Here is a 26,294-nt window from a genome sequence, read left to right as displayed (position 1 = left end):
TGCCTTAGCTGCTCTGTCCATATTGATTATGTATGAATAACCAGTGAAATGATTTTAAATTCCAGGTGTAATTGTGCATACAGAGACACTAAGTGCAACAGCTGCTGCAAAATAAACACACAAAGGCAGTTCTCTGCTGATTCTCTTCTGCAGGAAAGAAGAAGAAAACCCCTCAATGCCCCCATTCTCTGATTGGAATTCAGAGTATTTGTCTTGATATGGACACACTATTGTTCTTTCACTGATAATCACACACAGTTTCCTAAATGATGAGAAACTCTTCAGAATCTAAAACTAGAACACCCTAAAGCATCTCCTGATCATAGTAATAAGCCCATATAATTTGTCCTTTCTTAAAAATCTGTTGACACAAAGAGGGAAATGCATCAAAGAGCAGCTATTCACTCTGCTAAGCATGATACAATTGTTTTTTCCTGACCAGTTTTTCTATTGTAAAGATCCATAAAACTAGAAAATATGTTGTATTAAAAATGTTTCTGGTGTTTATGTACTTTGGAAAATGGATGCATCAGGAGAGAGAAACTATTTCTTTTGCTACCGCTTATTGGCTGGCTTGTTTCTAGTCTTATACCTCTCAAAGCCCTTCTCAAAGTACCCAGACCCTATATGAAAATAACAAAAAACATCTAAACCCCACAGCATTTTCCTTTGAACTGCTCTCTTTGTTACTAAAAACACTAAAGCATTTTCAAAACACTTTATTTTTTTTTGACTGTTTGTTCTTTCCTTTATTAAAGAACCATCGATATTTAATGAGAAAAAGAGGAAAAAAATTGTGTTTATCTATGAAGTTTCAGATCAACCTCGGATATTAATCCTCCAACTCTTCTACATCATTACTTGTCAGACTGAGAAGGGCTGCTAAAAGCAAAGGAAATATCACACCCAGGAGCACAAAATCATGTAACAGATTTCTGTATAGGACCTTTAAATAACCTCTTTTTAAATAAGCACCTGCCAACATCAGTGTTGAAGATCTGTGTTACCACAGAGGAAAATTCCTCGCCAACCTTTTTAAAAATAATTTCTGTCTCTTCTTATACTCTGTTCACTTATGGGATCCCACATTCCCAAAATGCCTCTTAATGGGTTGACAAGCACAGAGACACTTGGAATTTTTTCTAACAGGCTTTTCTTGCCCCCATTGCTTTTGTCTCCTTTCCCCTTCTTGCCTCGGCATAGGTCTAAAATATATAAAAACATAAAAGTGTATATTTTCCCTATGTTCATCATAACCATACATCATGAACTACAGAAAAATCATAATGAAACTAAGTGAAACATTTCAATTCCTTTGTAATTAAAACTAATTACAGGTCATCTTTTATGTTATGGAAAACATTTTATGTTTACTTAGGATTTCTAATCTCCTGAAAAATTTTAATTGAAATCAATCACTTTCCAGACAGTAAATCTTAGGAATTACCAGGCTAAAGAAAAAGGAATCTGAACAACACACAACAATCACAGACATCTGAAAAATTACTTGTAGATACACAATAATGTTCTGATGGACTCATTCAGAACCTTTTCTAAATAGCTCTTAGTCAAAACTTACAAGAAGTATCTTAAAAAACAAAGCAAGCAAACAGAAGAACCCCAGATAAAAAGAGCCTCAACAAACAACCCCACAAACACACTCCATGCCACCAATTCTCTGAACTCATGGAACAGATTCCAGTCTAACCCTCATATCACTCAAGTAATGCCCCAGGAAAACATGGGAAGATAACATTTAATAATTCTGGTATTCCCATTAAAGAGAGAAGTCACAAAAAGAAGGAATCCTAAAATCAAAAATAAAACCAGACAAAACTGGTCTCTTATTCTACCAAAAGAAGCAAAGAGATTATTGTTCTGTTTAAGTCTTCTTCACACTTCATGGTCTGTAATATGTAGAATTAAGTTTTTCCTTGCATTCCAAACCAAACCATTCTTTTGAGATTCCAAGGCAATCAGCAGTGTCATCTAATAAACAGCATATTAATTACTCAGATACAATTAAGATAAAATCTTTGCTTTCTAAGACAGTGAAGTGTATTTAAAACTAATTATGAAAATAATTCTATTCTAAAGGCATTTGTTTTCTTTCTCTTAATTACCGTAGAAACAACCAAATTTAATAAGACTGTGAAATGCACTGATGGCATTACATGAAATCAATTAGGGCTCACAAAGGATACTATTAAACTGTTAGTGTAGTTTTCATTTCACAAAGGATACTATTAAACTGTTAGTGTAGTTTTCATTTAAAGCTGCAGCCTCTGAGGGCTGAGCTCAGTCGCCTAGCAGAACAGTGATTTGGTACCATATGAGAAAAGAAGAATCATTTTCCAGACTGGAAAACTTCTCTGGCAGCACTTACAGTTCTTATTGTACCATGCATCATCTTAAGTTAAGTGAGAGTAAAACTAAATAAACACTTAGATAAACACACACATTTTTTTTTCCCCTCTAAAACATGGGCCTTAAGTAATATTCACATTACACATAGATGTTGACAGATCAGATTGATTCAAAATATTTGAAAAAAACTATTCCAATATGTCAATACATTTTAAGAAGCATAAAACTGCTAAAAAGAAATAAAGATGACGGTCAAGGTCTAACTCTGTAATATTCACCTCAGAAGAAGCTGGTAACCAAAACTGGTCAGCATTTGAGGGAGGAGAGCTATCAGACTGCCTACTGTTACTTATATCTATATAATCTAATACAGTAATATTAGTTGTAAAGAACTACTCTGTATCTTGTATAGTTATTCTTTACTATTGAGGAGGTTTCAGACTCCTATAGAAAAATGAAATATAAGTTCCCCAGTATAAGGAAATAATATGATTAAAATACATCTACTGCAAAAAGATTGAAATACAACAGGAACTATAACCAGAGGAAATATGAGAATACAGAGTAATACTAATAAATTGTTACTATTATGGAGTTTCAACAATATTGGGAAGAAACTATAACTCTAGTTCTGTTCCTTGGATTAATTTAAACATAAATTAATAAATAATGAAATTCCAGAGCCCAGTTCAGCAAATTCAGACCATGTTCAACAGAACTCAGTATGTGCTTGATATAAAAGCCTTACAGAGAAAATCCTAACGCCACTGTGACGAATGGCTAACCTTCAGCTGACTTCAAAGAGAACAGGATGTTCTGTGATAATTCTACCTCAATTCTTTTTTGGACAAATTTCAAAGACAAAAATTTTTAGCAGAAGAAAATGTAACCCTTCAAACAACAGTTTGGACAATTTAACAGAGTGGAGACAGGCATAAATAACTAAGTGTGGGAGAGGGGAGGTCTAACTATTCTGCTATGAAAAAAGCCATGACAAAAGTGGATATACCTGAAATTTTGTGTGATCACATGCAATTTTGGCAGACTCATCCAAATCTAACTCTTAAATAGTGCATGATTTGCAGTATTTTCTTCCTCCTCAGTAAACTCTGAAATAATTATCAGGTGTTTACATTAAAAAGACACTTGATTTGGCTTGTGACCTACTGTTTTATATTCACCGTCATGCCAGTATCCAAGATCTGGGGAGATGCATTTCTTTTCCTTAATATATGTCTACCTGTTCTCAAATCACTTCCCTAATTTTAGTCATGGAAATGAATGCATAACTGATGCATTAATCAGTTTAACTGATGATTCAGCTTTATTTCAGCTCATGCAAAGAAATCCATGAAATATACCATAAGGTCCTTAAAGGAAACTTTACCTCTATATTTTCTGTTATGTAACCAAAAGATACATTTAAAATGGTCTTGTATAAAGACATGTGTTAACGAACACTGAATTGGCTTGTATGTGGCACCACAATGAAATTTTGAAACATCAAGGTTCTTCAATCCTGTTCTTTTTGCAGAACAAACCAAGCTCACCATTTAAAATCATTCATTTCCACCCAGCTGCTGTTATTTCTGAATAGGAGGCCTAAATCTAAATAAAAGCCTGATTAAAACCTACTTGGACTCTTGTCAGCTCAAGGCTTACATTCATGACTGTATTTGACACAATAATCATCATCATATCTTAACACCAAAATCTGGTTGGCAGTCTTTGACTTAGATCTGTTTTATCCATTTAGCTGAAAAATTATATCCCTGCTCATCTCTTCCAGGAAATTTTACATTTGTAGTTTACATTTGTAGTTTTTTGCAGGTGAAAGGGCATAGCAATACATTCTAAAATACTAACTTGATAGCCATTTTCTTTTTAATGTCTATGTTGCTGGCAAACAGGATTTGAGAAAAAAAAAAAGTAGTAGCACACATAGTCAAATGATCTTGCAAGAAACAACTCTTATCCATCACATGGAGAGAGGAAAAGTCTCCAGAAATGTGAAGACTTAACTACAGATATTTTTCCAGATGAATACATTTGAAAGGAATTTTTTTTTTATAATTCCAGCCTCTACTTTTACTATCTATTTATTAGCAAGAAAATAATGTAACTTCTGATTATGGTATGGTTAAAGAAACTATATTAACTTCTGGTTCTGAGAGAAATCAGTAGAAAGCATGAAAAGACGTCAACAGACAGTCATTCATTTCCATAAATTTGGTCACAACATCACAGAATGGTTGAGCTTGGAAGGGACCTTTGGAGGTCACCTTGTCCAACATACCCTGCCCAAGCAGAGTCCCTAGAGCCAGTCACCAGGACTGTCTGCAGACAGCTTTTGAGTACCTCCAAGGACAGAGACTCCACAGCTTCCCTGGGCAGCCTGTGCCAGCACTCAGTCAACCTCACAGTAGAAGTGCTTCCTGATATTCAGAGGAAACCTCCTGTGTTTCATTCAGTTTTTGCCCATTGTCTCTGGTCCTGTCACTGGGCACCACCAGAAAGAGCCTGGCTCTGTCCTCTTTGTACCCTCCAGAGTCATGGGGGCATCCCATCAGTGCCCATGGACTTATATATGCCCAGTTTGCTCAGGCCCTTTACTTCAAGAGGGCAAAAGCCAGCAAATAAAATGGGTCATATTTCATGCTGAGTTATGTGCCATTTACCCAGGTTCACAGAAGGCACATCCCAAACCCAGCACACTGTTGACCACCTAAGAAGAACACAGGGGACATGACAACAAATCATTAGGTGATATCCCCTGTGCTCTGTGTTATCCCAAGGAATTCCTATGCATGAAACACTTAGATACAAACATCTTGGTGCCTAAATGTGGGACAGATAGCTGGGACAAACACATCCAAGAGTACAAAAGTATACAAAACTGTTTAAAATTAAAATCACCTTCCAATCTCATAAGATCTGGTATTGAGCTCTGTTACACTGTAATGCATTGCAATATGATTTCCTACAAGAATATCTGAATCACTAAATGATTCCCTATTTCATGTTTTCCTCTTTGTTCAGAGAAATCATGGCTCAGGTTTTCTAACACGGTGTGTAGAGCAACACACCTAACTTGAGAGGGAAAAGTTTATGTTTTGTCAGAGACCTGTATGCATAAAGTTGACTACAGATGTGAAACCCAATCTATATCCACAAGAAAATAACTGAGTAGCAAGGGGTGGTATTGATGTAGATCATGCAAACAGTGTCACATGATTTGGCTTGGATACTACTTTTTTTGCAGATGGTAGTCACCTTCATTTTTCAAGCTCTATTCTAGTAGTACAAAGGATTCCTAGAAATTAGATTAGAACAATTATGTTAAGAATTCACAGGAGGCAAAATAATGTAAACCACTAAAAAACAGAGACAGGTTCTCTCACAAGAATCATAAGAAAGCAAAACAGAAAAACTTTTAACTTTCTTAATCTCAAGTAAACACTGGAGACGGCTGCCTTCTGTTGTAACTGACAAAAATGAAGTTCAACTAATGTTAACACATTTATTAGGTACGCACAGGTGGACTACAGAAAACTTGTTAACGTTCCTATTAAAAATGCAAACAAGTAAATGTAGAAGTGTATTAGTAAAAAAAATAAAATTGCAGCATTACTTGATCTCCTTCATTCCATTCTGTCCTTGCAGTGTGAGGTATGCTCACAAGACTGCAAATAAATTAGTCATAAAAAAGTTATTCAGAAATGCAGTATTAGAACAGTCTTTCTCACAAATTCCATGTTTTGTAGTAGCCACGGATCTCTGAATTTCCATACTTTACTGAGTGGTTTATATACACTGTACAATCTCTCTTTATTTAAAGGATAAAAATACTGGAGATAAAGTCAAGGAAATAAATAGATATTTTTAAATCCACATGGCATTACCATGACACACTGTTTTTACAGGTCTTTAATATATTTACGTGCCATTTTAATTTCTTATATTAACTTCTGTCATTCTTTCTTGATTATCTGTACTTCTGATCTAAAAAAGGCCATCATCTGCTATCCAATACCTGCAGTATAGTTTGTCTCATTTACTTGAAATTGTTAAATATATTTAATGGCAACTGCATGTTCAGTTCTGATCTCTATATGATTGTTTAATGTGCTGCAGTTTATTCAGAATGCCAATCTGAACAAGAGTGGCTTATTTATTTTACTAATTTTAGTAGTCCCAAACATCAAGTAGTGACATTATTCTAGTAAATTTAATATGACTAGTTCATTTGACCCAATGCAAGCTAAACACATTATACATAAACTGCTGACGCCACATGAATATATTATATTCAACAATCTTTAATATTTATGACTAACTAAATGTTGCCCCTCCATAATCAGAGAGTTCCCAAACAGATATATATCTAAAAGGAGAAATCACCCATAAAGACTATATATACATCTATACAAATATACATCTATACAAATACTAAAGTGCTGTTTCTATCAGAAACAGAAATGAAACCCTCTATTGGGAATGGGCACTCAAGAAGATTTCTTCTTTCATGTGTAAATACCATACTACGTTTCTTCAATAAGTGTATTATGGACCAAAAAAAAAAAATCTGTGTCTTGGGGAAAAATATACTTGCCAACTTTTTCTTTGAAACAAAAGATGAAAACTAACAGTAAAATAATATAATCTTTTTGCTACCCACAAGTTAAGCCCCTATACAAGGAGCTGTTTAGGAACCATGGCAGGGATGCAAAGTTTTGTTACAGAAATCTCTTGAATGAAACAAAACTGAGATTAAGAACATATAGTGTAGTCAATGTAAACAATGTTCAACCCTGAGCATTAGAAGCTTGTCCTAGGGGAGCAGCACCAGGTGTTATTCAGTGCATTAATTAACCATTGGGAAAAGGGTGTGAAGAACAAGACGGCAAATTTATTTAGATTAGTCAAACCTGGGAAGGACTGTGAATAATTCCAGACAGAAAAAATCATCAGGAATGTGATAGCAGAAAGATTCAATATAGATTTGTCCAAAATACCAGATACTACAAGGAAGATTTAACTCAGTATACACTGCTAGGTTCTGAACTAGCTGTAGCCTTGAAGGAATTTAGTATTTTAAATCAAGACTAATAGCTTAATGAAGATGTCAATACATACTAGCATCTGAAAGATTACTAGAAAAAAAACCAAAAATAAATATTAAGTCCATCTTTAACTTATTCTCCTGATGCTGGGTACCTTGTCCCAGTCAGCACAAAGGAGAATAGCATCAGACATAAAATGACTAAAGCAGTGACACGATGTGAAAACCAATTTAGCCAAAGCAAAACTCAATACAAGTGTTCTGTAATTCTACTTTTATTTTCCCCAACATGAAAAGAATTAACAGTGACAAGTGTCCACAGCTCCAAGGGGTCAGCACAGTATAAAAAGGAAGGGTGTCACCAAAGGCAGATCTGAACTAAGTTCCTCAGTGCCATCTTACTTGAAAAAGTCTATTCTGTTGGTGTTCCCACACGAAGAAAGAGAGAGGACAGCCCTGGAAGAATTGCCTCCCATCCCTTGGAGTAGAACCAAACCGTGAAGCTTACAAGTCAACTACCACAAAAATAAATCTGCCTTCTTGGAATCAGTAAAGGTTTATGGTTCAAAATAGAGCAATAGACACTATTAGTAATTAATTAACATAGCTGAAGTATCAACCTCAGACATGCTCTAAGCACCAAGAACTCATGGAAATTCCTGAACTGTTTACCATTACTGATAATAAATATCAGCATCTCTTTCAGATTTTAAAACAAAAAGATAACCAAAATCAGCACATATAACTCATGTTTTAGGGTACAGAAAATGCATTCAAGATAGGCTTAAAAAAGAACCACTAAATTAGACTCAAGTCTAACTTGACATGAATTTAAAAAATAAGAAAGCATATAAATAATAGGGACAAAAACAAGAAAAAGAAAATAAGGAAAATAAAAAAGAAAATATAAGACATTAATAACATAAAATGCAGAAAGTGGGAATTTGTTTTTACTATATACTGCATCAAGTGAACAAATGGAATCTCAATAATATGAAGCACATTTTAATCATGTAAAAATAATACTTTTTTCTTTCTTTACCAACAAAAAGTGGACTTGTATAATTCATTGCCAGAAGGCACTACTGTGCTTAAGCAGATATGTATCAGATACATAACTGATTACGTATCTTGCACAAAGTAAAAATCTGCAGATATGCCAGCTAGAGTGATAATTCCAAGAGCTATTATTTCTTATCATTTGCAGGAGATAGTATTTCTTGTAGTTTACAGGAGATGTAATGCTTAGTAGCTGGGCAAGATCCCTATATTTTTTAAATTTGTCAGGGAACATGGCACATTACAGTTATTTTGGGGCATTGGTCAACATGTGATTGATACTGGATGCTAAACAACATGAACATACTGATCTTTTCCTTTTCACAAATTGCTTGCTTACTTACTGTTTCCCCTTTTATGTACCTGTATCAGATTCATTTTTAAAGTTCTGTCCTCAAGATTTACCAGTTTAATCTCATCTTTCCTCAATGATTTCTCAGCACCCTTATTTTAGGACATGCAAGAAAATGATGTTGCTACTTCTGTTGCTTTCCCATCTGTCCTCAGTACTGTCGCTTCCTCAGGTCTCTGCCTTGGTCATAAGAGTCATGACCATCAGCCTTTTGTGCCACTGATCTTCATCTGGAATGATAACGGCTTGTCATCATTTGTCAATTTCTTTGAGTTTATACACAAAACAGCATGTGGCTGAAATTTCGTTCATAGTTAAAATACAGCCACACAACAAAAGGCAAGCACCACTGTTGTCAAATTGACACATTTGGTGGTAACTTCCAAAGACAGACTAAAAATTTAATAGGCAGACTGAATTATACTCTCAGTTTCAAGCTTGACTGACAAGCCAGTAAGGGGAAGCTTACACCTCCCACACAGCAGCTGATCAGAAGCTAAACAATCATGAAGCACCAAAGCTTGCAATAGCAAGGAAATGCTGGGGAAAAAAAAAAAAAAAAAGTCCAAGGAAAATAAAACAAGGCTATGACAAGAATAATAATGAAAACAAAAAAAGACAACTAAGGTCAAATTCCTTTTTGCTGGCACTCTGCTAGCCCATCAGCTTTATTAATTTCTGTTCAGTTGTTTATTTTAAAGGACATGAAGCCTGATAAGAAGCCTATTGAGGGGAAAGGAAAGACATTAATTTGTTGCAATAAGCTCTGGAGGAGAGCAATGATCAGTTTTCTACAGTTTGTTAATTTATCTGCAGACTAATAGGAAATATATTTAAGGTTGGACTTTCAGGGCACAGGGCATTAGCTTCTGTTCTTGTTCAAATAGAGACTAAAATTCTCTAATAACTTCAGAAATTCTCACCTTCAAGAAAAAAAACAGCACACTTGTCTTAATCTTCTAATGGAGTAAGAAGAAAAATTGATATTTCTGTTCTTTCTCTCACAAAATCAGGCTTACTTATGTCTTCCTTAGTACCTTGCTCCTCCTGCACCTCCCGTGGATGCAAAAGAGTGAGATTTCTCAAATGGAGTGTTTCTCTGAAATGTCCATATTAAGCTTTGACTACGATTCAAGTTAGTCCCTTTAGAATTCTGTGCCATAAAATATTTAATGATTTTGTCTAGTTGGATTTTACTATAACATGAGAACTGTTCTCAGTTTTGTCAAAAATGAATAAACAGCATTTAACACACAGTAAATCCAAACAAAGCAGCAGAATTCTATTTCATTCAAGACCAAAATATAAATCAAGAGTGAGAAAAAAAATGGAAAGAGCAACTCTCTGACCGGTAAGGAATGGTCTTCTAGATGTTCTAATTTCACTTTTCCTGCTTAGCTTTAATTATTAATTTGCTCTCAGTATATGAAGCTGAAGGCCTCTTTGCAAAATGCCAGTGTTGTCCTTTTTAATTTTCTATAATGAAATCCTTAAATATAGATTACAGTTAACAATCAAAACCACTAAAGTATCAATCAGCTGAATTCATGGTGTTTAAAAAAACCTCAGCAAGCCACCTGTGGGACAGACAAGTTGAAAAAAAATTAAGAACAACAACACTTTTCTCTTTGAGGTCATTTCTGTTTGTCTGTGGAAGGACTTAGCAGACCTGCAGATGATCTTTTGCCTTTCTGGAAGTGATAAAGGTACTAGCCTACAGATGTATCTATTCAAGTGGTGGGAACATTAAGTGTATTCACACTGATACAGAGTTTTAAGAAACATGTCCCTGTAGTCACAAGAGTCCAGAGATCCTTTTAGTCAAGTACTGTATTACTGACGTTACCCTCTCCTGAAATAACTCAAGAATTCTTTCCCTTTTTAATCCTAAAAGAGTTTCTCAAAGATCACAAGAATATGTTCACAAAGGTGGAAATGATGAATCACACCATATTCTGGGTAACGCTGCTTTTTCAGCTCATCCTACAAGCATTTTTAAAGCATTGCATATCCAAGACTATGCTCTCACAAAGTAAATCACAAATAATTCAGTACCCTCAGCTGACTTCTCATCTTGGATCCACATACTCCTGTCAGTACTGCACAAAAAGTACAGTCAGCTAAGTGGAGAACAAAGGTGAAAACTAGAATATAAGCAGCTAAGATGACTTTCAAGATCTCCTATTTATAGGAGCCTCGTCTGGCATTTTTATTTATGTCTTTTTGTATTTTTTTCCTATATGTGGCTGAAATTTCATCATTCTTAGGGGCATTAGGAAGAAAAATAAAGCAATGTTAACTGATGTCATTGCTGATAAGTTTGAGATTATATTTTGTACATAAATATTTGTTTGAGAGTGTAGGCAGTTAGTAGAATGTCTTTCAAATAGGTAACCTCTCTTTTATCTATCATCTTAAAACAATCCCTCTCCCCTAAATGGCCTTTTTGGTGTACTTTTTAATACGGATATGTTAAGGGATGACATTTAACCAATTAAAACATAAACCAACAAATATCTCAGACTAAATTCAGAGCATCTAAACATTGCCATAGTAGTATTTGCACCCTTTTTATAGTCCTTTTTTGAGGGTGCGCTATTTTGTTTAAAAAATTAGTAAAAGAAAACAAAAAATACTTTAATCCTTTATTTGAAAAAAGCTCTTAGGAAACTTCAAAGATACCCATATTTTAAACACAAAAGCCTTAACATTCTTGCATCACAAGCAGCTAATAAAGAGTTTTTCCTTAGAGTTTGCCAGTGTTACTAACTCTGCTGAATAGTAACTTCTGAGAAGCATAGAGTGCTGTACTGACAAAGTGAGACAAATTAGTTTTATGAAAATTAAAGGGTTCTTGTACTCCTTTGTCTTGACTTTCCAGAAGAGTTCTGGATTAAATGTTTTTTTGAAAACTTTGATTCCCCTCCTATTCAACAGTCAACAGAGATACATCAGTTCTTCAGAAAAACATGCTGATGTATAAAATTATTTGCTCCATAACATAATCTTGGGTGGGATACCTGAGACTGCAGAGACTCACTTTCATTCAACATGAATAGTTCTACTGACTAAGTACTTAAGTCCTTACAGAACTGAAACATGTGACAACATGTGACATGTGACTGCATGTGACAAACACCTATACTGAAAATTTACTTTTTTAAATAAGAGGCAACAAAAATAGTCATGTGTTAACATCTCTCACAAAACAAAGTAACTGCCCTACAATTACAATGTTTTCCAGCAGTCTTTGTAATTTTAAATTGATATCTATTGTTAAGATGGTGTAAATAACAAGATTCAGCATGACATATTGGTTGTAAAAGAGCAGTCACTCTACATATCTACTTTCCTGAGCCTGGCAAAATTATTTCAAAAAACAATCAATACATCACCACAACATAATGATAAAAATAAAAATTATCATACTACGGTTTCTTTGGGGGAAGAAAAAATTACATTGGAAAATGACATTTGACCATTGTCATCTTCATCTGAAGTCTTACATTTGCAATGATTTCTTGCTCACACCCACACAAATGCAGCTCTATAGCCAGCACAACAACTGCAGGCACAGACGTGTAAACAAGCTTCCCATATAAACAAGGTTCCCACGGCCACTTACATTTTTAATCTAGCTGTTTCAGTGTGCTCAGAGAAAGTGTGCCTGCACAAAGAACTATAATAGCTGTTCATACGCATGGAATTATACCAATTTTAGGAATGCAAACCAACCTTCAAAGCAACAGAAGAATGGAAAGGACAAGGCTGAGTTTGCTTGGAGAACCTAGAAGATGGGAATGTTCTTTAAAGTAAAACATATTGCAAATTCTTTCCTTCTCAACGTCAGTAGTCCAAGCCTAAATGAGCAAATAAGCTTTACAGAGATGGCTCCCAGAAAGGTCTATCTACTGAAGTCAACTATGAATCTTCAGTATAACTTAACATACTTCATACTCCTGGATGCTGCTGATATCTAACTGCAGTTTTTCTCACCCAGAATGCAGTTTAACTGTAATGCAGATGTGATTACTTCCACAAGTGCAATAAAGCAAAGTAGTGTTAGGACATGTACAGTCTATTAAGAACACCTGTCTCCAGCAGAATTGTCAAGCTCTTTCTGGCAGGCAATAAAATCATACTTACAAACATTATGTACAGATAAAGTTTACATTCTAACAATTGTATTTTGTCCCATTTTTGGCTGGGACTGAGTTAATTTTTCTTCTTAGTAGCTAGAATAGTGCTGTGTTTTGGATTCAGTATGGAATTTGGTATGAGAAGAATGTTGATAACACACTGATGTTTTCAGTTGTTGTGACGAGATCAAGGTGTCTCCAACTCCCCATGTCCTGCTGTGTGCAGGTGCACAAGAAGCTGGGAGGGAGCAGAGCCGGAGCAATGGATCCAAATTGGCCAATAAAATATTCCATATCATGTAACGTCATGCTCAGTATATGAAGGAGGGTCGGCCAGGAAGGAGGGAGTTCTCTCTCTCTTCCGGGATTGCAATTGCAGGATCTTCATATTTTGGGATCGCTAGCCTGGGCTGGGTATTGGTTGGCAGGTGGTGAGCAATCACATTGTGCATTACCTGTTTGTACTTTCTATTATTGTTATTGTTTTATCTTATTTCAATTATTAAACTGTTTTTATCTCAACCTATGAGTCTCCCTTTAGTCCTCCAATTTACTACCCCATTTCCCAGGTTGGGGAGGGTGAGCAAGTGGCTGTGTGGTGTTTGGCTGCCAGTCGGGTTTAAACTATGACATATTTTTATAACAAGCAACCACTGATAAGAAAAGGTTTGCTGATCAAAGACCAAAACTAGATCATGACCTTTTTCACACTTATAATTACTGCTATATTATGCATTTACGTAGGAAACAGATACGCATCACACTTTGTACTGTTTATGTTCTTAGTTTGTTTGGCCATTTGCATTTCATACTGCCCAGCTGACATGCAAACTCAAGGTGTTTGCACAGCTGGCTGCATTAGAGAATTAACACCATTCTTACATAAATATGGGAGTTAGTATCTCAGACCTTTCAAATACATTGTCTAGAATCTCAACTCTTTGCCACTCCCTCTCCAACTCTCTACAACTTAAACTAATAACAACAACAACAAAGTCTAATGATATATTGATTCTTCACTGCCTATACCCTGCAGTGGGGAAAAAAGGTTACTTTTTATGTTTTGACTGATGTGTGTGTCCTGTATCTTGTCTCAGGAGCCCAAAAAAGCATCTTGAGCAGTGAAAGCTCTTAATACCTACCATGCAACCTGAGTTCCTTTGAACTTGAGCATAGGAACTGATGGGCAATGCCAATATTTGAAGATGTCTGTTAGGCAGTGATGGGTTGGAGTCCTAATCAATTCTCAGAGTACGTTATGTAATTACTGTCATAATATATGCTACATTTAAGCAAGATCTAAGTCCCTTTTTAGCTTTATATTTAAGTTAGTGAAATTTAAACACATTTGGTGGATTCCTAGGAAAGGAACAAATTTAAGCAAGTGTTTATGTTTTATATAATAATTCACATAAAATATGAGTGCCCACAAAAGGAGGAAGTAATGTAATACTACCATAACAAACATTTTTATATATAGTAAGTTTCTAATAGCTGCTTCCTGCATTGTATCTTTTTCTCTTGAGAACACTTTAGTTCATCTGTTAGATTTATTTTTCTAAATGCAAGCAATAAAGATCACTTTCTCCTTAATCACCTTAGCTTAAATAATATAGTTATTTCTTGGAAAGTCAACACTTCTAAAGAGAAGAGGAAGAGACCTGTTTACAAGTCACTCTGGCTTTTGCCCAAATTATCAGTTCATGTGGTTTTTAGTGTATCTTTGCAGTATCAACAACAAAAATAAAATTTAAAAAGTGGCGAGTGACAAAAGTGAAGCAACCATCAAGCACTCACCAACTTGGCTGTTAAAGGAGTTAGAATGTTATTCATTATAGTTCAGTGTTATAAAACAGAACAGTAAGGCAAAGGGTAAACACACAGCAACCAGCTGCAAATCTACTTAAGGAAAACAAAACACAAGCTGGCAGATGTTGCCTTAATGACTGAAGTACTTGCTTTGGCTGAACTATTACTAAAAGGCAAAGTGGAATTTTACTGCTGCTTGCCTGTCTGTTGTTTTAGTAATCTGGTTCATGGAAAAGGAGGTTTCACATTTGTTACACTGACACACAATTCTGATATTAATGGCAGGTTCAAACCAGTTCAAAACAATGTAGGCCACTCTTAATTTTTCTTTTTAAAATCGAACATTCACAAAATAGTTAGGCCATTTAAATTAAGGATATAGGGAGAAGAAACCAAAATCTTCAGCACAATATTTCCTCTTGGCACTCAAGACGTGTATAAACAGTGATAAAACTACTTCTAAAATACTGGAGAAATGGTCAAGACCATTATTTGGAATATATTTCTACATCATTGCAAGGTCACTGGGTCACCAGAGCACTACTTACTCATGGTCTAGATGATAATAACACTCATGGATATATCTGAAATCATTGCATACCATCTCAGTGGAGAACTAGCCTTTCTTGGAGCCTGTGACAAACAGTTCATGTGTCTCCTTTCTACTGAGTAAATATTCTCTTATAGTTGAAAAGATCCCCAAAACCATAAAAAAACCAATTTGTTTTGCTCAGTGCTGAAAACTGAAGCACAGAGGGAAAAACCAAACTAAACGAAACCCAACTCCAAAAAAACAGAACAAATTGGCATTTAAGTCATCCAAAGGCTCCTGGACTCCATCTTCTCTTTCCACAGAGCTGCTTAACAAAAGAAATGTAGGAGGTTCTTTCACGACCTCACTCAGGAGCTGTTCCATGATCAAAGGCCTGACTACAGCTTCAGACAAACCTGAAAAATCTACAGGTGCAGAAAATCTTCAAGTACAAGTCTTTTGCTGACTTGATGCCTTAGTACATCCGTATTTATCAATGTCTCACAAAAGACAGATAGAAATGTGATACAGCCCTTGGAGAAGCTTATCAACTACTGTTTGAAGCATGCTTTTTTTTCAAGTTCCTAAATCATAAGTCTTACAAAAATTATGTACAAAACATGGAATTAAAAAAAAAACCAGAAAGGTAGTAAAGTCATAAAATTAAAACCTAGGAAATTCTATTTTTCCAGTTACCTGTTCAAGCTTAATCCTATCTTCTTATACTTCTTAATGGGAAATGTCAACCCAGTCACCTAAACAGCTCTCTTCTAAGACATATTTACTACAGTAATTCATCTAACAAACGAGCTGTGAACAAGTCCCTGGGTTTTGTAGAAGCTTGCAATGAGTGCATCTTGAAGAATTTACACTCTTGGATTAGCCCAGTACTTGGCTAAATCCATGCAACAATGGCAGTTCTCACATTTAGGCAATGTTAGACACATCTGGATTTGTGCTTGAAGCATTAACAGATTTAAAGATGCACTCTTAACTAAAATTGCTACCTAAGCATCCACAGCAGCTACAGATGTATCCTGAATTTCAGGATGACAAAGCCATCTCACCAAGCAGGGGTTGTAGTTCTACACACAGACAAAAGCAATTTCCTTTGGTACTCCCATCTAACCCTTTTGAGCTACTGATTGTACCTACTCATGGAGAATAGTTTTGAGCAGTAGGCACCCAGCCTTTTTCATCCAGGAGCAGATGTTCCCCCCAGACTGTTTCTCAGACCACAGAGAGTACAACATTTTTTCTTAAAAATATGGCTACTACTACTAAGGCTAAAATGCCTATTACTATAACAGGAAAAATGCAAGCAGATATTAACTGAAAGTTTATACTAATTTCTCAGTTTAGTTATTGTTCTTGTTAAAGAAAAAAAAGCTTTCAAATTCTTATGTGGCTTTCTTTTAGCATCTCTTCTCTCATTTGAACAGGATCTTAAGTCAGTGGCAAGTCTGTTTTACAAAAAATGCTGTTAAAGTGATTCATTCACGTGAATATCACCTTCATTAAAAAAAAATTAAACAAATGGGAGTAAATTTCTGTAGTCATCAGTGGTTTAAGTAACTGCCATTATGCAAGAGGATGTCCTGAATTTATTGTATATTTAACTAAACTGACTTTTCTGTCCTTGTTCATAGACTTTAATTAAAAACATGTTAAGATCTAATCCATTTCTAGTTTCAGTTATAAGCTGTAAAACTTAATTCAAGATACTGATTAAAGAAACTTTGATTTAATTTTTACGTATCTCATCTAAAGTGCAATAATTTAAAACTATTTTACTACTATAAAGTAATTTTTATGCTGCAATATATTCTGATTTTATAGATTGTGTATTGGATGATTCACAATTTGGTGACAAGCTGCAAAAATTGCTTTTAGTAAGGAATTTGTATCTAAATCAAACACTGCAAGACTGTGAAATATAATCAAGAATGTGATCAAGGATCTAGTAAAAAACTTTATTGACTAGAGATTTGCTTCAAAGGTGCAGGATAACATTTCTGCTTTGAACCTGCTTCAACAGGATGTGTCTGTCATTTTCAGATTCAGTTTATGAGTCAAAATCACTATAGTGATTGTGATGTGGAGATAGTACATAGAAATATGAAAAACTTAATTTTAAATATTTAAAATATATAATCTATCAACTAAAGTTAGTTGGCAACTGGTTACAGCAGAGGAAAATTGGCAGGAGGCAAAATTTTATTTGAGATAATTAAATGGCATTCCAAAGACATATTTCCAAAACATATGACAGAGGAGTCATCATCATTCTTTCCTTTCTCACTATAATCATGTCATTTTCAAAAGTTACATCTTCTATAATCCCCAACCAAAGCTGGACAATGAATGTTAATGAAGTTTAACAACAAATCTAGTTGCAGAATTCATATCCTACCTCTTATTAATGGCAGCCCATGTTGCATTAATGTTATCTGTCATCAGTTCTACTTTTCTGGTGTCATCTGCTGAATAATCACGGAGCAGCTTAAGTGCCATGTCATTTGCCACATCTACATTTATTTGCCATTGTCGTATTTCTTTTGAAAATTGCTGAAGTAAAAAGAGAAAGAAAAAGAATAAACCTCAGATCACCATAAAATGATCACACATATTGTATGATTACTACAGAAGGAGATGAACAACTTATATCATCAATATAAAAAAAAGGACTTCCTCAGACTTCCTGGTAACTAAGGTCAGAGTCTTTCTAAGTCTTTCTAAATGTTTACATTCTTCTAGTCATAAGACCATAGGACTACTTCAATCTCTGAGAAGACCAAGCAACCAAATCCTAAATGCCAGATAAAACATGACAGCTCAAATCGGTAAACACTGATCAGAATGTTGATTATTATTTTCTGAGACACAAATAGATGGATTATGCACTATGCAAACTATCAGTATTTGTGATGTTGAATTATACTGAGATGGAAAATATAGTGAAATAAGATGTTCTGTCTAATTTTCTTTTTTATACTGTAAAATAATACTGATATTTGGACAATTAATACTTGTGCTTTTTTTAATTTACCTTATTTCAGCAAATTGTTTATGTAATTAGTGCCATCTGCTGGAACAGCAAAATACTACTGGTAAATTTATCAATATCTTTATAATGTTAATTCGTAGTTCTTAGTATTAAGAAACCTTTTTAAATCTTGGTCATTCTTTTTTTCCCCCGTTTCCTCTCCTTTTTCTCCTCTCCTCTTCACTCGGGCCAACTGCCTCACTACAGAAACAAGTCAGGAAATCCTGTACACTCATTCCACCAGCTCCCACCAGCTCCCATGCATCTTTCCTGTTAGTCTCTTTCTCAGAGTAAATTTCCATATAAATGCACTGAAGTGGCATATTTAATTATGTTACATTATGTAGAACAACAAAATGAAAGAACAAGGATAATCGATGGTCTACTTGTACTTTTGTACCAGGCAAAGACTAGCCAATCAAAGGGACAATGCAAGTAGGACAAAAGTTTGTATTTATAAATAGAAACAGTAAATTGCATGTAAATATTAGAAGCTTCTACAAAAAACAAACAGTAAGGTTTGACTGTCTTTATTGTTGTGCTTAAATACACAAATCATGAAATGTCTGTAAAGAAAAAATAGTTTCTTCCCTCTCATTCTCCCAAAGCAGTATTCCTTTTTAAATCTTGTTTTGACTCAGATAAGGAACTTTCACACACACCTGAATTTAAATATGTAATCCCTGATTAAAGAGTCTAAATACTAAGTAAAAATAAATAGATTTTGAATATTTTGTGCACTTATGTTTTCATCTCAGAAAGTCTGTAAAGTGTTTTTGATTAAGATTGGGACTGAAACATATCTGATCTTTGAATAGAGTCCAGGTGGAGTTGTTGGGGGTTTTGGTTTTTCCCCAAAATTCTTAACCTCTTCTTCAACATCTGTAGGTCCTCTCTGTAATTTAAAACTGAAAACATGTATTTCCTCTCTTTCCTGTGTTATTTCTTCATAAGAGGGCAGATCACCCAATTACTGTGCAGCAGATAATCTCAGGTGCTAAGATAGCAACCTGATTATCTGTTTTGAACAAGGGATCCTATTTCTACCAGTCAAACTTTAGGAGGTGGCTACTAACCCCCACTCTCAAAAACCATCTGAACATGTTATGGTTAAACTCACTTAAACTGAAGCTGCCTAAACAAATTTTAAACTCATTCCTCTGTGTTAAGTATGTTGATGTAGTCAGGAGAGGTTATGATTTTGTGAAAAATCACTACTATTCCTTTAGAGAAGATATAGGCAGCTGGTTGTTTTGGAAATAGTCTGCCAATTGAGCTCCCTTCCTGCCAGGATTAGATACAATAAATATATAAATGTTAATATTTTTAAAAATATAATAAAATACATAAAACAACAAAAAATAAATTCTACAGTAATTATAATTTCAGATTTGTAGATATTTTATAGCAAGTATCTATTCTACATTTAAGTCTATCCATCTTTATTATAGTCTACCTTTCTCTTTGTTTAAAATTATGCATGCACACAGTTACTTTTTTCCAGCCAAAGAATCACAGCAGACTGACTGTTCACTGCATTGCATAGAAAAGTTACCATAACATTTTGTCTGCATTGTAAATTAATGGCACATAAACCTTACTTTGAAAATAAATTCTTTTTGCTCAGTCCCATGTGAATATAAATGACCTTATAAAACCTTCCAAACCCAGTTTTATAATAAAAATATGGAAGGATCCATTATAAGATTATTTCGAAAAGTGTTGTTCTGACCATTAACTTTAACATTAATCCATTAACTTCCTGACATTACAACACTAGATCATCACTCAGGAAAGAAATGATGAATAGAGAGCTTTGCCAACAGAAACGATTTGTATTTTCTACTTTACTGGAAATTGCTATGTAATTTTTCAACAACGTTGTGGAGTGCATGTCTTGCTTCAACTTTGCTCTATGTGCAGACACTGAGAACAAAGTGTTGTGCTAAATGTTTTAACTGTGTCCTATCTTACATGACTATAAAACATATTTTAGTATTAAATTATTGGCATTATTTTTTTTCTCTTTTCCATTTTTAGGTCTCATTTATCTTTTAGCTACTTAAAAATATATTCAGGTTTTTTTAATGAAAATGCTTCATTACCTTAATTTCATTTTGATATTTTTTAAAGCATTCTATTTGTTTTGTTTGTGTCATCACTGGAATTTGCTGAGTTTATTAAAAGGCTTAAAGAATTAAGGCTGTGCATTTATCATATTACTTAGGTATAAATTCCTTTTTAATTTTTAATTAGCAGACACTAGTTGATGTTATTAGGAAGAAAATCTGTGTAATTAAGGATCTTTGATTAAAAACAAGTAAGGAAATTAGAGCTGGGCTTTCTTCTATCCCAGGACTGCCCAGTGGAACAAAATAAGTGATGAATAAAGTTCAAATATAGCAAAATGTACATACCACATAATTCAGTTCTGAGCATGTAAATTCCCACACTGAGCAGGTGTATATACCACAAATCTGGAAAATCAAGCTGGTTTGCTGTCCTTTTTCTGTATATCTATATCATGCTTTATTCATATACTTAATTATTTTTTTAATCAAGGAATTCTATTTCAGCATCTGCATCATAGTCAATAACATTAACGTAATTGTTAATTGTTTTATTAAAATCAAAGCAGTATCCTGTCAGCTGTGGAATAATAAAAATCCACAAAGTGCTGAGACTGTACTTCATCCTATGTTGATACAGAGGGAGTGGCAAAAGACTATCTAGTATGTTAATGTCCCTGCAAGAAGATAACAAAGGCAAGCAAGATAGCCTTATCTACAAATGCAGGGCATAAAGTTCACCCCCAAGGCTATGCCAGTGGAAGACTACCTGGCCTCCTGAGTCCCAACACAGCAGGGGATGTAATCAGGCTGCTATTTAATTTCCTATTTAGATTAACAAGAAATAGGTGGTTAATGAAGGAAAGGAAGGAAACCTTGTCTCCATCCTTCCTCCTCTTCCTTTTGGCTATCCCGCCTAAACTGGTACAGGGGGAGGAGAGAGGAGAGCCAAGGAGTGAACGGGCAATCCTAGAAGGTTTATTCCTTTAACATAAGCTCAGTACTGTATTAAGAAGAGACTAGTTTTACAGTAGCTGATGTTCAGATGACTTGGGGATGGAAAGGAGCTGAAGTGTGACTGTGTACTATTTATACACCTATAACCTTCAGCCTGTTGAGTTAACCATCTGCAGTCATCACTTAATAAAAAATAACAAACAGGGCTTTAATGGGTAAAGACTCTCATTGGCCAGAATCCCATATGCTGATTCTCCATACCTAACCCCAGTCTTTAGAATTTAGTTTTCAAATATCAAACTAAAAACAATAGCATGAAAAAATACTTTAATCCTCAGCAAATTAGCTCTGAATTAATTTCTGATTCAAAATAATTTTTTTAATTATCAGCTATATGGTACCTGGTTACTTTTCTTTTAAATGTCAGAAACAAATGTGCCAAATTCTATTAAAAACATCATTGACCAAATACAAGCCAGTTACTGATTTTTGTTTTATGCTGGCATTGTAAAAAATAAATAATCAAAAGACTTGTATTGCTGAGCTGACTTACCATCTACTCATGTGTAAGGATGCACTAAGAGAAAAACATTAACACAAGCACTGATTTAAAGTTCACTTAGAGCAGAGGGGAACTTTTGCATTAGCTCAGCTGTCTTTAGGCAGACCTATAACGTTTAACAAACAAATCAAAAGAACACTTGGTGACTACGTTCTCACACCAAGCTCTGTTGAGATACAAAGCTGATAAAATGAATATGTCTGAAGAATTTATTTAAGACTCATACTGACCTCTCTCTTTCCCTCAACACAAATGAATGGAAATGGCAGCTTTATTTTCATCGGTCTGACAGCAAGCCAAAAGACAGCATACTTACTCTACATATTCAGGGAACAACATCAAAATATATGAGCTTGGCACAGAATCCTGGAAAGCATTTATTTTGAGGACTTGATGTATTTCTAGGTCCTTCAGTTTAGATAATACTATACAGAAGAAATATAAAGCTGCTAAACTCAAAAAATATTTCCACTTTCCTTAGAATTCATGACCCCTTATCTCAGGCATGAACACAACAGCTGATGCTGTCACATCTGAGAAGCTTTCATGAGCGATTTGACACTATAGGAAGTACTGGCAGACAAAGATAATTCCTCTAGGAAGGCTGGCACAAAAGAATGAGAAAATAAAAAAGAAGGAAAAAACAAAAGAACCACCACCCCCCTTTCGCTAAAGCAGAGATTAATTTCTTCCAGACTTGGGGGAGAAAGGCTAGACAAAAATCAATGAAATGAAAGGAAACAACCATGGAACAGTAGAGCTTGTTGATGGGCGCAGCAAAGTAAGATGGACAAGCTGTGACACTGAAATTATAATTATAGACTAAAGTCTGTAACTTGCCACATGTCACATTGAAACCAGACTGGGATGGGAATGGCTGAAGATACTGATAGCCCAAGTGCTTCATCTCTTTAAAGAAGGAGTGAAAAGAATCTGCAGATATCCTTTCAAAAGCTCTTTATACATAGAGACATATTCTATGAATAAGTATACTAGTATACTTTCTCTATAACTTGGGGGATGGAGGAGAAGAAGGGCATATTCTTAGTTCTCTACTTGGAGAATGTTGATCCAAAAACCCCATAAGTTTTTCAAAAAGCATACACTCTTAGATGAACCTCACCTAAACCTCATATATTCTTGTATAAAAGTGGATGCAAAATCCATTTCTCAAACTATTATTTGCAATTATTTTCCTAGTTAAATAATTTGTGTTTGAGACATAAGACACTCCAATACAATGACGTAAGACTGTGTTTGCACAGAACTGGTTTTTTGTTAACTGAGTCTTTGCAGACCTGGGACACTGACTTTGTTGAAGCTTTTTTCTTTTTAAACCAAACACTGGGCAGAAGCTAGAACTCTATCTCTGCAGAAAGACAGTGACGAATGGGAGTCATCTACACTGAATGACAGTAGTATACTTAATCTGTAACTCTTTACAATACATTTGTGAGTGATTGCCTTTGTTTACCACAATCCATCCTTCCCAAGCAATGACCCTTATGGTATAATCTTAAATGTGAAAATTTACCCACACCTCAACCCTAAAACAATGTGCTGAGGAAAGTTTTTATGCTTCTTACAGGCAAGCAAAAAAAAAAAAAAAACCCACAACCAACAACAAACAAGCAAAAACCTCAGGAGATTTTGTATCTACTTCTAAATATCAGAAAGGCAATGACTAACCAATGATAGAGATAGCTGAAGACCAATCATGCAGTTATACACATACTTTCTCTGGCAGCAAAGCCAGTTGATGAGGACCTCACCCCAGTACACTTCACAGCAGTTCATTACCATTCAGCTGTGCAAATATGACTGTTCTAAGTCTTTAACCAAAGAGCTGAGTGGTAGGAACTAAAAAAACCAAATCAAATCTGGTAGGCAGGAGAGGAGAACATATGAGAAAATATTGGTGTAACTATTCTCCCAAATAACTAAAATGTACCATTCCATTAACAAGGAGGCAGGACTCACTTTAAGAGGCTGATCAATTGGTTGGTTTCAATGTTGGTTTTCGCCAACCAGAAAATAAGATATTATTAATCTGAAACAGCTGTTCTCAAAATTTATTCATGAAGAATGTCACCAAAGTATGACCATTTCCATAACAACAAACTTAAAAACTGATGCAACAGCTAAGGCATATTTGCATTGCTACTTGAAATATAGCTCAGCTACGTAAGTTAACTGAGGTGCACATTTGAGCACCTAGAATGTGACAATATGTGAGAGAAAATTACAAGAGCAGCCATTTCAGGTTTTTTGCAGTTAATACCTCTGCCAGGGTTGAACCCAGTGAGATTATCCTGTGGCAAATCTAAAATGCTTGATTTTCAAAATACCTCCATATAGTTTGTTATGGTTTAGGGTTTTTTTTTTTCCCTTTTCTGTTCTACACTACTTTCAGACAACCTATACAGCTTCATTATCAGTGCAGACAGACATACCAATACTATAGGATTTCCCAGTCTGCTGTACCAGTGCAGCTGAGGCTGTTGAATAGAAGAGATGAGAAATACTTGTGTGAAAAGGTACGTATTCTTCCCACAGGATCAGCCAGTTATGACTGATAAGTTAAAACCAATTTAATTCAAGGATTATTTGACACACATTTTAGACTTTGTAAGTTAATTTCTTTCTATTTTTTTTTTGTGGAAAATAGGAATAAAAAGGTTGTTCTCAATGTGCACTGTCCAATATCGGACATTCTCTTTAACAGTCTAATTAACTTTAGCAGAAATATTTTAATTCTCAGTAGTGACCTTAAGCTCCGCATTCTGCTTTTTCAGGGCTTCCACAGTGTAGGAAATTTCTTTCCATGATTCAAGTTTAGCTTTTGCTTGTTCAAGAACCTGTTCAGCTTCTTGTTTAGCTTCTAGCCATTGTGATGAATCCTTTAACATCTCATGAAGCTGCTGTCTCCGGCTTTGGAGGTGTCCATGCACTTCATCCCACTGGCTTTGTATCTTTTCAACTGGTGAAACACAAAAGAAAAACAAAAGCTGAGTCACTTAAAAGCTTTTTCTTTTTTTTTTTTAAGGGAGTAAAAAATAACATTTAAATCTTTCTAGAACTGACCATATTGGAGTGCTCTTATACTTTTAAGCTGCAATTACAACTAAGTTTAGTTTAACAAAGAAGAACAGATAAACTGTTCTGGGTCACACAGTATGACACTATGGTACACAGCATGTGTTTTAATGCATAAGCAGCCAGAAATGCCAGGTTCATACCTCAAAAAGCATTATGAAACAGGATCACATTTGAGAAAAAGCATTGGCAATAATCTTTCGTTTTTACCAAACCAACACAAGGTTTAATATTTTCCAAAGAACAAGTTCTTTAGGGACTTCAGTAATATTAGTTAAAGACTTATTGCAAGATATAATTAATGGCTATATTTTCTTTTTTCATTAAGGCAAATGCTAACAAACTGAAGTCTAAAAAACTTTCTCATATGTTCCTGTTAATTATAAAATAATGATTAGCTTTATCCGCTATTTAAAAGAAATGTGATTTGTGGGAACTTAATAATCACTAAAATCACTGATAATAAGCATTGGCTAGCATCCAGCATCAGATTCGTCCATAGTAGCATAAAAACATCAGGAGACCTAGTCGTCCAAGCAGCTAAAGTTTGGCCAAAAAAGCCCAGAAACAAACCAAAAAAACAAAACTCCACAAACAGTAAAATCTGTGCACTGCATGAAGAAATAAGCTTTTTTAAAATATATATATTTTTAATTCCCTGAGGTTAGTCAGCAGTAACTACATTCTCAATATTTTCTTGAAGACTGCCTCATTACACTGAAAATTCACAGGCCTTTTAGGGAGGGGAACAGAGATTCCTAGAGTACTCAGAAAGCAATTGAAATTATCATTGAGAAGTAGTTCCAACACTGCATCTCTCACTGCAGGGTTGATTCCAGAATGGTGCAGGCTAAAGACTAGAGGGATGAGAAATGTTTCAGCAGGGAAAGGAGACTTCTACCTATTAGAGTAATTCCTTCTTCCAGAAGGGATAAAGATCTTTCCATGGACTCAGCTGAAGTTTAGAGAAAGAGAAGAAAATCTTTCAGCAGCCCCTGCTCAAGACTAGGGAGAAAAACTGTGAGTAAGCACACATAGCACCATGTTCAAGTCAAAGGAAATCAAAAGGAACCGAAGAAACAGAACTGGAAAACAAAGCACAATCAGAGACAAGCAAGAATAGCCTAGGGCCTAAATACTTAAATTTAATCTGAAGCAAATCTAACCCCTCATTTCAGAAAGCTGTATACAAAGGTCACAAAACAACAACTTATTTCCGTGCTCTATCTCGATGAGGATTTCTG

General features: G+C 34.9%; 1 protein-coding gene across 10 annotated transcripts in view; it reads right to left on the bottom strand.

Moving 5' to 3' along the window:
- The window catches only part of DMD (dystrophin), a 1,148,563-nt gene that overhangs the window by 267,889 nt on the left and 854,380 nt on the right, over nucleotides 1-26,294 (bottom strand). For all 10 annotated transcript variants that reach the window (XM_074814589.1, XM_074814586.1, XM_074814591.1 and 7 more), the window contains 2 exons: nucleotides 24,723-24,934; nucleotides 17,734-17,888 (listed from right to left, as the gene is read on the bottom strand). In XM_074814589.1, coding sequence (XP_074670690.1) covers nucleotides 17,734-17,888; nucleotides 24,723-24,934 — 367 coding nt within the window. The remainder of the gene's footprint in view (nucleotides 1-17,733; nucleotides 17,889-24,722; nucleotides 24,935-26,294) is intronic.

Source organism: Strix aluco, chromosome 2 (assembly GCF_031877795.1).
Source record: "Strix aluco isolate bStrAlu1 chromosome 2, bStrAlu1.hap1, whole genome shotgun sequence".
Classification (NCBI taxonomy): Eukaryota; Metazoa; Chordata; class Aves; order Strigiformes; family Strigidae; genus Strix; species Strix aluco.
Note: the sequence above shows the minus strand (reverse complement) of the source record. Positions and strands in the feature narration are given on the sequence as shown.